Consider the following 13,980-nt stretch of genomic DNA (forward strand, 5'->3'; position numbering starts at 1 on the left):
GAAAAGTTACAGACAGGCCATTTATTAACATGCACAGTGCATGGTTCTAAGAGTTAAATTAAAGCTCTAAAGATCAGGGTTTTATGACAGCTACAACATAGTCAAAGGAATTAGGCTAATAAAACATTCTATTTGCTTTGCACAAACCAACTTTAGAATGGTAGAGAGCATGAATGTGACTTAACAAGACCCATGACATTGCAAGCTTTAGGCTTTATTATTGTTCTCACATCTTAAAGAACAATAGCAGTGCTCAATTCAGTTCGTGCACCATTAGGTGCTCTTGCAGACATGCAATGTAAAACAAACCATTATGTAGTCTGAAGCAAACATATAATTCAAAAGGTTCTTGTAGAAGCAACAAACATGGTCTAGTAGGCAGACAACTCAGCTCATGGTTCTTGCACATTAGAAAATACTAAAGGCTGCAACCCATTTCCCTGTATAATTAACTAACCAGAAACTGCAGCTGATACATAAACAGACCCAAACAAGCACCAATGTAGCAAAGTGACCTTACTTTTCTGTGTTGTCTGGAAGCATGCAGGGCAGATCAAAGAGCTTTCTGGCATCAGTTTAAGGCACATACAATATCAGTGTTGTGGCCTTGCGCTGATGATCAAAAAGTGGAGATTGAATTACACTATTTTCCAGAGACATTTCATACAGCATCATAAAACAGTATTTTTTGTTGGTGGAACATCAGCCCTGAAAAACAATGCAAAGTTCACTACTGCACCCTCCTGACAAGCAATTCTATGCAAAATAAGACAACTTAAATTTGCATAGAGCATTTAACATAATGAAACAGTCTAAGGTGTTTCACGGGTACATTATAAAACAAAATATGACATGAAGCCAAGTAAGGAGGTTAGGTCAGATGACCAAATGCTCAGGCAAAGCGTAGGTTTTGAGGAGTGTCTTAAAAGAGATGTATAGAGGCAGTGAGGGAATTCCAGAGCTCTGGCCTAGCCACCAATGGTGGAGTGATTAAAATTGGAGAAGCTCAAGAACCAGAATTAGATGAGTTTAGATGTTTGGAGGCTGTTGCGCTGCAGGAGATTAGAGATAGGGAGGAGCAAGGCCATGTAGAGATTACAAAACAACCATTAGGCTTTTTAAATCAAGACGAAAGAGACAGCAAAATGAAGCAGAAAAAGGGTGCATTTGACAGCTGTCAGGTTGATAATACAAGTGAGAATTAGGTTGAATACAAAAAGTTCAAAGGGGAAGTGGGGAAATGAGAGAAGCAAAGAGAAACTAGGAGTAAAGAAATAAAAAGGAATCCAAAGTCTTCTCTAGGCATATAAAAAGTAAATGGATATAGTAAAGAGGGATGGGGCCAAAAAAGAGGATATACTGATTAAGACAGAGGGCATGACTCAGGTACTAAATGAGTACTTCGTATTTCTTTACCAAGGAAGATGATGTTTAAGTCATAGCGAAAGGGGAAGTTGTTAAAAATTGATAAAGGAGGTACTAGAAAGGCTGGGTGCATATCAAGCTGATATGTCACCAGGTCCAGAAGAGATGCATCTGAGGTTACCAAAAGAAGGGTAGAAATTGTGGAGGCACTGGTCATAATCTTGCAATCCTCCTTACATACATGAATGATGCCAAGAGATCTGGAAAATTGCAAATATTACATCTTGTTCAGATAAATAAAAGGATACAAGGCTAAGCCCAACAATATCAGACCAATCATTTTAACCTCGGTGGCGGGAAAGGTTTTAGAAACAATAATGTGAGACAAAATTAGCAGTCACTTGGACAAATGCAGAATTAAGGAAAGCCAGAATAGATTCATTCAGGGAAAATTATGTTTGACTAACTTCATTGTTAGTTTTGATGAGGTAACAGATTTGATGAGGGAAATGCAGTTGATGTGGTGTACAACAACTTCCAAAAGGCATTTGATAAAGTGCTACGTAAGAGGCTTGTCAGCAAAGTTGAAGTCCATGGGATAAAAGGGACACTGGCAGCCTGGATTTCAAAGTTGGCTGAGAGACAGAAAACAAAGTAGTGTTGAATGGTTGTTTTTCCATAGAACCATAGAAAGGTTACAGCACAGAAAGTGGGCATTCAGCCCATCATGTCTGTGCTGGCCGAAAAACATAAAAAAAAAACTAGCTTCCCATTTTAGTAGCCTTGCAGGTTAAAGCTCTTTAGGTGCAGATCCAGGTACCTTTTAAATGACTTGAAGGTTTTTGCCTAGACCAACAAACCAGGCAGTTAATTCCAAACACCCACCACCCTCTGGGTGAAGAAATGTTTCCTCCTGTCCCCTCTAATCTTTCTACCAATCACCTTAAACTTATGCCCCTTGGTAATTGACTTCTCTGCTAGGGGAATCAGGGCATCCCTGTCTATTCTATCTAGGCCCCTCATAATCTTGTGCACCTCAATCAAGTCACCCCTCAGAATCCTCAGTTCTAAGGAAAACAACCCCAACCTAATCAACCTTTTCTTATAGCTGCAATTTTCAAAGCCTGGCAACATTCTTGTTAATCTTCTTTATACTCTCTCCAGAGCAATTATGTCCTTCCTGTAATGTGGCGACTAGAACTGTACTCAAAATTCCAGCTGTGGCCTAACCAGCGTTTTATACAGTTCCATCATTACATCCCTGCTTTTGGATTTTATACCTGATCCAATAAAGGAAAGCATGTCATGTTCTTTCTTTACCACTTTATCCACCTGTCCTGCCACCTTCAGGGTCCTGTGGGCATGCACACCAAGGTCTCTGACTTCCTCTACCACACAAGAGAAAGCAGGTAGTGAGGCTCCCCTGGGGCCAGTACAAGGCTTTTCAGGATCTACATCAAAATCTGATAACTCAAAACTTCTAACTTTTGTGAACAGTTATAGACATCAAGACAACATAGGCTGGTGGAATGGGCAGACACATGCAGATGAAACTTAATGCAGAGAAATGTGAAGTATATGCTTTGGTAGAAAGAACGAGGCGGCAATATAAAATATAGGACTCATAAATAGAGATGTAGAGTACAAAGACAAGGAAGTTATGATGAACCTTTATAAAACACTAGCTTGACCTCAACTGGAGTAGTGTGTCCATTCTGGGCACTACACATTTGGGATGAGATGATGGCATTAGAGAGGGTGTAGAAATGATGAGAATGGTTCCACGAACAAAGGCTTCAGTTACATGGATAGATTGGAGAAGCTGGGGCAGCTTTCCTTAGAGAATGCCAAGGGGAGATTTGGTCCATGTTCAAAGCCATCAGGGGCCGAGACAAAGTAGATGGAGAAACTGTTCTCATTCAAGGATCCGTGACCTCTATCACCTAGAAGGGCAAGGGCAGATGCATGGCAACATTCCCCTCCAAGCCACACACCATCATGACTTGGAACTATATCACCATTCCTTCACTATCAAGATCCTGGAATTTCCTCTGTAACAGCACTGTGGCTGTACCTACACCACATGGACTGCAGCAGTCCAAGGCAGCAGCTCACCACCACCACAATCTCAAGGGCAATTAAGGATGGGCAATAAAGATGCTGATCTAGCCAGCAACCCCCATGTTTTGTGAAAAGGATTTTTAAAAATTGGTAGAACGGTCCAAACCATAGGATGCCAGTTTAAATTGAATGGCAGGAGAATCAAAAGCAACATAAAAAAAAGCTTCTTTACACTTTGTGGTTAGAGTCTAGAATGTCCTGCCTGAGTAAGGTGGAAGCACATTCAATCGTTGCTTTCAAAATTATCTAATGAAAAAATGCAGAACTATGGGAAAAGGGCAGCGGAGCAGGACTAACCAAGTTGCTCTTGCTTAGAATTGGCATGGACACAACAAGCCAAGTGGTCTACTTCTGTGCTGTAAACATTCTTTGATTCTAAAACGTTGCTTGACTGGAAGTCAATATAGGTCAGCGAGCACAGCGATAAAGGTTGAATGGGACTTGGTACAAACAAGAACACAGGCAGCAAAGTTCTGGATGATCACAAGTTTATGGAAGGTAGAATGTGGGAGACCAGCAAATAGTGCATGAGAATAGTTAAGTCCAGAAGTAACAAATGAATGGGAGTTTCACCAGATGAGCTGAGGCAGGGGTTAAATCAGGCAATGTTGCGGAGGTGGAAATAAGCAGTTTAATGTGGAAAGAAATTCATCTCTGGGTTAAGTATGGCACTAAGATGGCAACAGGTTGCTTTCGTCTCAGGCAGTCACCAGGGAGAGGAAAGAAGTCGCTAGCTAGGGAGCAAACTGCAGCTGGGTACCGAAAACAAGTTGTCTTCCCAAATTTTACTGGGGGAAATTTCTGCTCATCTGGTACTGGAGGAGTCAGAAGAGGTGGTGAAGTAGAGCTGGGTGTCGTCGGCGTACACGTGAAAATTAACCCTGTGCTTCTCGATAATAAAACAGTGATGGAACATAGAAATAAACTTGAAATGTTATGACTGCTGCCACATGTATATACTATTGAAAAATGAAGCATACAATAATACTGCTAAATATTACATAGAAACCAACTTTAATCTACATTAATGACATAATTGACAGACACAAACCAGATCAAAACTGGAACCAACGCCAATTCTCTCATTTAACAGCTGAAGGAAAGGTAAAGTGGATTCCAATCCTCTGTATCGTATTCCACTTCAAGCCAAACTAAATAGAAAATGAACAATGGCAAGACCAACAAGAATTATAAAAGGAAAGCATCAAAGAATAAAAGTGAAAAAAATGAAGGATACAAAGAAAACAAAATGTCCATTGCATTTAGGATGGAGGGGAAGGTGACTTCAAACAAGTCTTAGGGGTGGAAGTAGCAAAATTTGCAGTTCACAAAACAAAACTGAACTGACGAGATTGAAGAAACAGGGTCAAGATGTGGATATTTATCATTTGTGCTTTCATGCTGAGGTCAGGGTTTACCGAGGGGCAGAGTTAGGCCAGGTGGAGGCTCACTAATAGAAATGCTGACCTGCATGGCCCAGTGAGAGTGAAGTCATTCCATTAACAATAATTACAAAATTTTACACCTCATATTGCATGTAAGAAAGCCTCCATGAGCAGAGTGTGAAAACGACTCAAAATAATGGAGGACAGGAAAGAAAATTAAAACGAGAAATAAAGCATGGTGGGAAGAAATCTAAAAATGAATTCAAATAGGGTGGGAAAATGATTTGATTGAGAAAGTGATTGCTTAATTCCAAGTTTTAGCTCTCATTATCACAGTCCCTGGGGAATGGCAACTTTAGAGCTTTATTCAAACTAGCATCAGCATAAGCAGGTGTCAGCATAATGCATATCCACCCAATATTTTCAAACATTTGTTTGCAATTTTTGCAAGTAGGTCCCTAACTGGCTTTGAATTCCAGCGTACTGGGCTCCAATATACAGCTCTAATAACCATAGAAACATTTTAATCGACCACAATTTTTAATGGAGATTTGAAGTTCTAACCTTAAAATATTTCTACACACTCTATCACAAGTACAAAAAGTTAAGTATTCAAACGACTGTTGGCAAGACATCAACCCCAATTCTGAAGTGACCCAAGAATCTTGGCATATTAAGCAAGAAGTGTAAAAAGGTTACAAAATTTCCACAGAAAAAGCAGAGCATCCTATATAACATGCCACAGATTACTGACTGTCATGGAAATATTTGGGTTAATTTATAAAGTGAATGTATTTATTTTGTTGCAATATTTCTTCCTCGTAATGTCAGATGCAATATTAACTGATCTCTTGACTGAGATCATCTATTCATCATGTTTGACTTCAAAATCAAAGTATCAGAAATTATGCTGTTATAAAAGGGTAAAACACAACTGCTTGAAAGTGACTGACAGGTAACCACAGAGAGAAAGTAAACAAGACCATCTTTAGCTCTGAAGAGGAGTCATACCGACACAAAATATTAACTGTTTCTCTCTCCACAGATGCTGCCAGACCTGAGTTTTCCAGCATTTTCAGTTTTATTTCAGATTTCCAGTATCTGCAGTATATTGCTTTATTTCAGATCATTGAACAACTGTACAAGCCAAATTTAGATGCTTTGCTTCAATTTCTGATATCGATTAATGGTTCCTACCGTTTTGTTTTGGGAAAACTCGCGACAGTGGTTTTATATTGGCTTTGTTTGCGTCAGTGATACCAGCTCCTATCATGCGAATTGCAAGCAGCCAGCAAGAGGAAATGGTGCAGGTGAAAATCAAGCTGACACTCACCACTATTTCCTACAAAGAATAGCTGACCATAAAAATGACTCAGAACTACACTTGGCAATTATTTTAAAAACTGGATGCAATAAGAGCAAGATAAACTGTAAGCTCCTATATTTGGATACTTAAACATTAAAGCTTCTAAATCATTGCTAAATTCCAACTGTTAAAAATGAAATAACATGCACAGATTTCTACACTGCAATAAACTACTTGTGGAACTTGCATAATGCCTCTCTCACAGGAGTACATTTAAACCATAGGCTTTCAAACTGGGATCCACAAGGCTTTAACAAATTCTGAATCCAGGTATCTAGCCTGCTGTTAGCGCTCTGCTGCATGAATTATTTCTGCATTGTTGACCTAGTAGCAGGTTACGAGTGTTCTACACTAACAGGTGCCAAAGCACAACTACACGTTCTTAAGTTAGAATCAGGGTTGTACCCACCCACCCCTTCCCCTAAAAACCAACTATAAAATTGATGACTCTATCTTTAATTTCAACATTTAGACATAGGTGGGCTTATTCTTCTTAAAATCTTATTCTTCTTCCACTCAAATCATGGTGGATTCTACACAACCCTTCCATCCTCTAATCCTACACTGTTTAAAACTAGCCACGGAAATTCAAATGAATCATATGCATAAAGAATCATCTGTCTTAAAGTAAAACCTATAAATTATAACAATGATCCTGACCCTGTGCACCTAACATTTATCACAACTACCAGACCACAGTTCCTACTCATTCTCAAATCCAAAGGTGAATGAATCTTCGACCTCGAACTAAGTTAACAGAAATGCCGATAGTTGTTTTTGATGAGGGAGGAGAAACTTTTCTATCCTTTTATCTCAATGGTTTACAAACTTAATTTTGTTTCATTGAAATAGATCTAAAAAGCCTCCACTTATAAGAAAGCAAACCTTTAAGCAACAATGTATATATCAGCATAAGTTCTGTTTTAAATGCAATCAGACAAGCCTTCTTTGCAACAAATTCCCAAGTGAACACATTTGTAAAAATGAAACAAGTATTTTATGGAACTAGATTACTGATGTAATACTCCCCAAGTGTCACTGTATGTATGGCACATTTATGAAAGAAAGACTTGCATTTATATAGCGCTTTCCATGATCACTAGCCAATAAAATATTATTGAAGTATAGTCACAGTTGTAATGTAGGAAACATGGCAGCCAAAATGCGCACAGCAAACTCCCACAAACAGCAATGTGATAATGACCAGCTAATCTGTTTTTTGTGATGCTGATTTGAGGAATAAATATTGGTCAGGAAGAACTCCCCCGACACTGGGGAAACTCTCCAGACTCAAACATTCCAAGGCACAACAAATGTACAAATGTAAATTCATACATAATTTTAAACTTTGTACAACTGCATGACTGATTATTGGTCAACTAGTCAATTTCTATGTTGTTGCATCACACTAACTGTTGAGGGCTAGTAGCAGTCAGCACCTAAAGTGCTGGATTAGATGATGCTGGGCTGGGGGGGGGGTGGGGGGTTGGGGGGTAGAAAAGCTATGCTTACTTCAGAATCTAGGTCATTCAGGTCATGTTTGCAATATGAAAAAGGTAATTAGCTTTGTTGCAAGTAGCCAATCAATTCTTGGATGAGAAGAAAACTTTCTTCATGTCTAAAACATACATTTTCGTATGAGACAAACAGTGATTTAGGGGGGGAAAAATCAGCTATATAAATTCTAGCATACAATGTCTTGATGAAAAGGTTCAGCTGATTACAGCACTCAAATAAATCCAGTTTTGCTGTGACTATCACTATCTGTAGGCAGGTAATTGGATCACTCATTCCAATTTCATAAAGTACAGCCCTGATACTTCTAAATCATTTTCGTCATCTAAATTCAAATTATCCCATATTTTTAATCAAATAGTTTTCAATCAACAGGAGACTATATTGTCAAATGAAGTAAACTAGCTGTGTTAAAACATGACCATTAAGCATTCAGGAACAGATGCACATATAAACAAGGTGTGTGTGTGCATGGTACCTGCATCATTACCTTAAAATAATTATAGCACCAGGATGTAGAGTCAATTATCCACATCATTTTTTTCAAGGTAGGGGAAATCTAAGTACTTATTTCACTTTTGGGGACTATCCAGGATAAACAGAACAGATGAGCTATTCAAAAGACAAGTGTCAAGGTCACAAGATAATTGTGGAAGTTCATTTGGCTCATCCATTAAGAAAAAACTATTGCCTTCCCATCCATTTCCATCGCAAAATCCAAGTTGCAGACCTCTTCTTAGTAAACATCTCTTGCTTCCTTTTTAGCTGAACAGATCAAGTACATTCAACCATTTCCCACTCGTTTTTTAATGTGGCTCTTCTCTGTACTGCCCTCAGGGCTTGTACTTTGGCAAGCAGAAATGAACAAAGTGCTCAAGATGTGGTCTGACCAAAACACCGTAAGTCTGCAGAATGACACTTTACAGTAGTTTAATGTATGGGTTTCCAATTTCTGCTCCTTGAAATGTTTTAGAGAGGAAGAAATCCTGAGCCAGCAGCTCGCCCAAAACTTAATCGTCAGCAGTAACCTGTCCAGAACCTTCTGGGTGCAAATCGGCCTTAGCAGTAACTACATACCAAGCAGAACCCGACCAAACACTCCAGATGATGATCATTACCATCTTTGCCTTGAAGAACGAAGAAGAAACACGGAAAGATGGGAGACTCGAGGCTTACTATAATAGTCCAGTTCCAAAGAACAGTTGTCTTATTTCACAAATGTTACCACTTAGAAATTTCCAATCAATCATGCTGAACGGAAGTGAGATGTGGATGCCAAGAGGAGATTGGTTACGTCAACATGACTAACAGTGGCCTATCAACAATATCTCACCTTTAGCTATCAGACTGTGGTGACAGATTCCAGCCACAATACATTGATAGACAAGGGTAGGAATCATGTCAACTGTATCCATAAAGACATTACTAAACTAAATTTAATGATTCACTCTTTGTAGCCTATGTACAAATAGTACTTTTTCAGTTATGCAAACATCTGCAACTGTAAGCCTTGTAGTGTAATACCGATTTCAAGAATATCCTTGAACATTAAACAGAACTTTTGCAAAATGCCCAATTTTAGTAAGATCCCAATTATAATTTTTCAAAGTTAATGTCACACGTCCAGATTAAATCAAGATATAACAACTGCTGACGTAAATTTTTCCCATAAGCAGCATTTTACCTGTTACAAATGTACTGAGAATGGAAACTGACTTGGAAAATAAAACATTTACTGACAAGGTGTCACTATCAGCTCAAACACTGACACCATTCGGAATGAGAACGCACAAGGCTATACGTTTTGCAGCCAAAGAAAATAGCACCAACACTTTTTGGCAGGACACTAACACACAATTGCTAGCAACTTAATTAAGATTATAAAACTTGTACTAAAAATCCATTGCAAATAAGATATTTATACAATGGCAGAAGCAGTAGTTAACATATAAAAACATTCAACATGAGTAATATGAAGTATAATTTAATCATTAAAAAAACCTTTTATTACATGATTTGCCTAAAGCAAACAATGCTGCTAAGTACATGCAATATCATGTTTTATCATGCCCATCTTTGATGCGTCTTATATTTAAGCATAAATGCAATTTTCAATGCATTAACTATTTTTAGTGACATGAACTGTTAAAACGATTGTAGCAATCAAAAAACAAGCTGCACTGCTGAAGTAATCACACTATTGCTAATTTTCAATAGTTTCATATTGCTCTTTAAAATGCAAACTAATAAGATAATTATTTTCACCATGAGAGATCTGGAAATGATAAACATAATATATTACACAAAACTTTACAATAATTTGGTTAAACATATTGCAAAATGCAAGGTACAGGTCGATCATTGTCAGCCTGAAACTATTTAATCATTAGGCTTCCTTCCAAAATAATCCATTATTGATCATGAGATGGTAAAAACGCAACACTTCAACTTTGTTTACTGGCAGCATTGATATGGAAATATACAACTATTTGTTACTTACATTGTATTTGTACAATCTGTAACTTGCCCCCAAAGTAAGAGTAAACAGTTATAAACAAAGGTACTGTTTATCTAGCTGCTCTGAACCTTCTGCTGGACTGCACACACTATCTCAGGATATCCCCAAGCACTTCACATACAGCACATTAATTTTGAAACATGTTCACATATACAGAGGAACAAATTTGATTTACTGTATGAAGTTAATTTGTTCGCCTGGTTTCAGCCAAAGGAGGAATCTTAGCTTAGATCCTGGGTGAAGTCCCTACTCCTCTTCAGAGTCCCAAATCTTTTATGCCTTGGTTCAATATCTCATTTGAAAGACAGCAGTTTTGACAATGCAGCACTGCCTCTACACTGCGCTGATGTGTCACCTCAGATTATATGCTTAAGTACTGGCGTGGGGTTTCGCCCACGGCCTTGAGTCAGATGCAAGCTCTACCAACTGAGCCAAGCTGACACATAGCCAGCCTTTCATATTCAAAATGCAAAACAGTATCAGTCACTCAGATCCAAATCTGTCCAGTGTATTAAACACTATCTTAGGATACAAGATCTGCCCCTTTAAAGGGCAAGCAAACCACAAATGACCATTGTTTTGCAATACTCTGATTCCAACAAGATGTTACAGCATACATTTAGTTCAAGAGCTGGTGCAAAAATCACACCTGCATGTCCATTTCAAACAAACCTAATGAGGGTAGGGTTTATACAGGATTGAGTAATCTTCCGCTTACTGATGTCTGACATTAAAAAGTCACTGCTATGACCAATGCAACTGAGGTTACGGTTACATAAACTTGGGCTTTTCCAGGTGATTTTTCCATCAAATACCCTGAAACTGCCATCTCATAACAAACATGAGAACATCTCAAAACTCCGAGGTGTTGTGTAAATTTCGCAGAATGTTACCCAAAAGGAGGTCTCAGAAAATATTCTTTTTAACACGTCCTTTTTTAACAAAACCTACAAGTACCTGTTCAGACAAAACGTTGTGAGAAATAATTAGTTTTAAAGTAAAAAGACTTTTTGTCATTTATTGCAGAAGGCAGCAAGAGACATTCAGAATGGGGAACTATGGACAAAAGTCATTTTGGTTCTTACAACAGACAAGAGGAGGAGCACAGGAACAATACAGAAGCTTGGGAAGAATCGACTCCCCCTCTCACCCTGTGGATGGAGTTGGGGTTTAAAAAAAGAGGAAATGTTCACAATTCAGCCTCATCCGAGCACAGAAACAGCAGTGAAATGGGGAGAGGGCTGAAGACCTGGGACTGATACTAAAACCACCCATACTCCTGATAGGGACAGAGTGGCCGTGCCCCACCCCCCTTCTATACTCTCACCCTCTATCCTCTTCAAACCCCACTCCTCTCCCCCTCACCTACACCCTCTCTACCCCATTCACCCTCGCCCCCATCCTCACCTCCACACCCAATGAACCCTTTACCTTCTAATACCAACCACTTCATCCCTAACATCCACCCCCAGCCCCTCATCCCCCTACCTCCAGCCCCACTCAACACCTCACCTGTCCTCCGAGTCCATGCGGCTCAGCGGTTCCCCGTCTGACGAGTTCTCCAAACTCTGCCTCCTGTTGCCTGCGGCCGGAGCCGCCGCCGCCTCCTCCCGGCCCCGCTGCTGCTGGCCGCCCCTCAGCCCGCTCCTGGCCGCCTGCTGTTGTGGCTGGAGGCTGCGGGCCGCTCCGGAGCCCTGTCCCGCCGGGGCCCGGCTGCCGCTGCTGTGTCCGCTCGGGGGGATGGCTGAGGCTTGCGGGCCGCTGCCGGCCTCGGGCTCGCTCTCCTCCTCCTCTCGCCGCCGGAGCTGCTGCAGCTGCTGCTGTCTGCCGGCCTGGGAGCGGCCGCCGCACTTGGCTTCCGAGCGGCAGCTCTTGGCGGTCGCCGGCTGGCTCTGGCTGTCGTTGGCGATGGCGCTGAGGGAGGGAGCGGCGGCTGCGGCCATTTCCCCCGCGCGGCTTCAGCCCGGCCGGTCACGTGCCGCCGCCGCTGCCACCGCCGCGCCTGCGCGGCCTGACCGACGGTGGCCCGGCCGCCCCCAACGCAACCGCCAACGCTTTCGAAACATGGAGAGCTCAGTCAGGCTGCAGCAGGTGCAGCATTGTGCTCCTGTCACAGGAAAACTCAAAAGGATAAGACCCGGCCCAACAACCATTTTAATTAAAAAGTACTAGACAGTTGGAATGTTAACCTGCAATAAAAACAGAAAGTGCCGGAAAAACTCAGCAGGTCTGTGGAGAGAAGAAAGAGTCCCAATATGATTCTTCTTGGAATGTTAGGCTGTTTGGGTGGATTTAGAACAGTCATGGCACCATTTCAAAGAAGAGCAAGGGTGTTCAACCGCACTGTCCTGGCCAATATTGTATTTCTCAATCAACATCACAGAAATAAACATTATCTGGTGGTTCATTGCTGCTTCATGCATAAAAGTCAGTGGAATACAGATATTAGTCTGTGATGCCAACACAACCAAAAACAGAAACTGAAAGTGACCATGTGATTTTAGCGAGATGGCATGCATGTCCATTTTGAAACTTTTAATCAAACTTTACAAACTTTGTTTGAAGTTCCACTTATATAACTCAATCAGCACAAGCTCTCATTTATTATCATTGAATGGCGGTGCCTCAGTAGTATTGTCACTAGACTAATACTCCAGATACCCATGGTAATTCTCTGGGGACCTGGTTTTGAATCCCACCATAGCAGAAGGTGAAATTTGAATTCAATTAAAAATCTGGAATTAAAAGTCTAATGCTGACCAGAAAAAACCCATCTGGTCCTCCTTTTGGGAAGGAAATCTGCTGTACTTCCCTGGTCTGGCCAACATGTGACTCAGTTTATCAAATGCAATAAATGCTGGCCAGTGATGTCCATGTCCCATGAACAAATAAATAAAATCGTATGAAATGTATAACTGATTAAGTTTAAATGGGATCCCATCATTACTCGAAGGAACAGGTTCTATCAACCTAAGTTTAAGCTCAGCAGAAACACATGTTTTCCCATTTCAGACAAAGGCAGGTGTTATTAATAGATATGAGTACTATGATGTTGTGAGGTTTTGAACCATTGCGGCATTTACAGCAGTACATGGGAGATGGAGAGATGGGAGATACAGTTTTGCAATGTGAATTGCACCTGAAATATGCAAATTTCCCTTCACAACTACTGGTGAAACTGTATTGTGAGAATGGATTTTTAAAAATATTTTTGGGAAACGTGTTATTCTGTAACTGGAGCTCTGGGCAGAGAGAGGATACAGTTTGAATCAATCATCCAATCAAGCCAGAAAGGTTTTGGGCTGCAACAAGCAGTTTTATTCTGAAGTGGATTCCACTGCAGAGTAACTGAGGGTAGCAGTCATATGGTATGCCTTTATTGAAGCTACAGCAGTTTGCCTTGTGTAATATTACTGGATTTCACAGTTAGACATCTATACAGGAGTGTTGTGTAGAAGGTATTTACTTGTGGGTTTGACCAAGTAGAGAGTTTTTTTTGGGAATGTTTTGTAAGACTAACATTGATTGTGTAATTATAATCTTGATTTCTTTTATGCTTGTTTAAAAAAAATTACTTTTAATTTTTAAAATACCAAAAACGTTACTGGACCTCTTCCTTCTGAGATCAGTACATCTTTTTCTCTTTTTCAGAATACAACAAAAAACCCATAAGCCAAGTTTCCCTCTGGGATTTGGTTCATGAAACAAGT

General features: G+C 40.2%; 1 protein-coding gene across 8 annotated transcripts in view; it reads right to left on the bottom strand.

Moving 5' to 3' along the window:
- The window catches only part of aebp2 (AE binding protein 2), a 143,116-nt gene extending 130,882 nt beyond the window's left edge, over positions 1-12,234 (bottom strand). For all 8 annotated transcript variants that reach the window (XR_005944874.1, XR_005944875.1, XM_041203026.1 and 5 more), the window contains exon 1: positions 11,783-12,234. Coding sequence is in view for 6 of the 8 variants with exons in the window: in XM_041203026.1 (XP_041058960.1) it covers positions 11,783-12,213 (431 nt within the window). In the remaining 2 variants the exon portion in view is untranslated. The remainder of the gene's footprint in view (positions 1-11,782) is intronic.
- Positions 12,235-13,980: the final 1,746 nt, after the last annotated feature.

This window comes from Carcharodon carcharias, chromosome 13, assembly GCF_017639515.1.
Source record: "Carcharodon carcharias isolate sCarCar2 chromosome 13, sCarCar2.pri, whole genome shotgun sequence".
Taxonomy (NCBI): Eukaryota; Metazoa; Chordata; class Chondrichthyes; order Lamniformes; family Lamnidae; genus Carcharodon; species Carcharodon carcharias.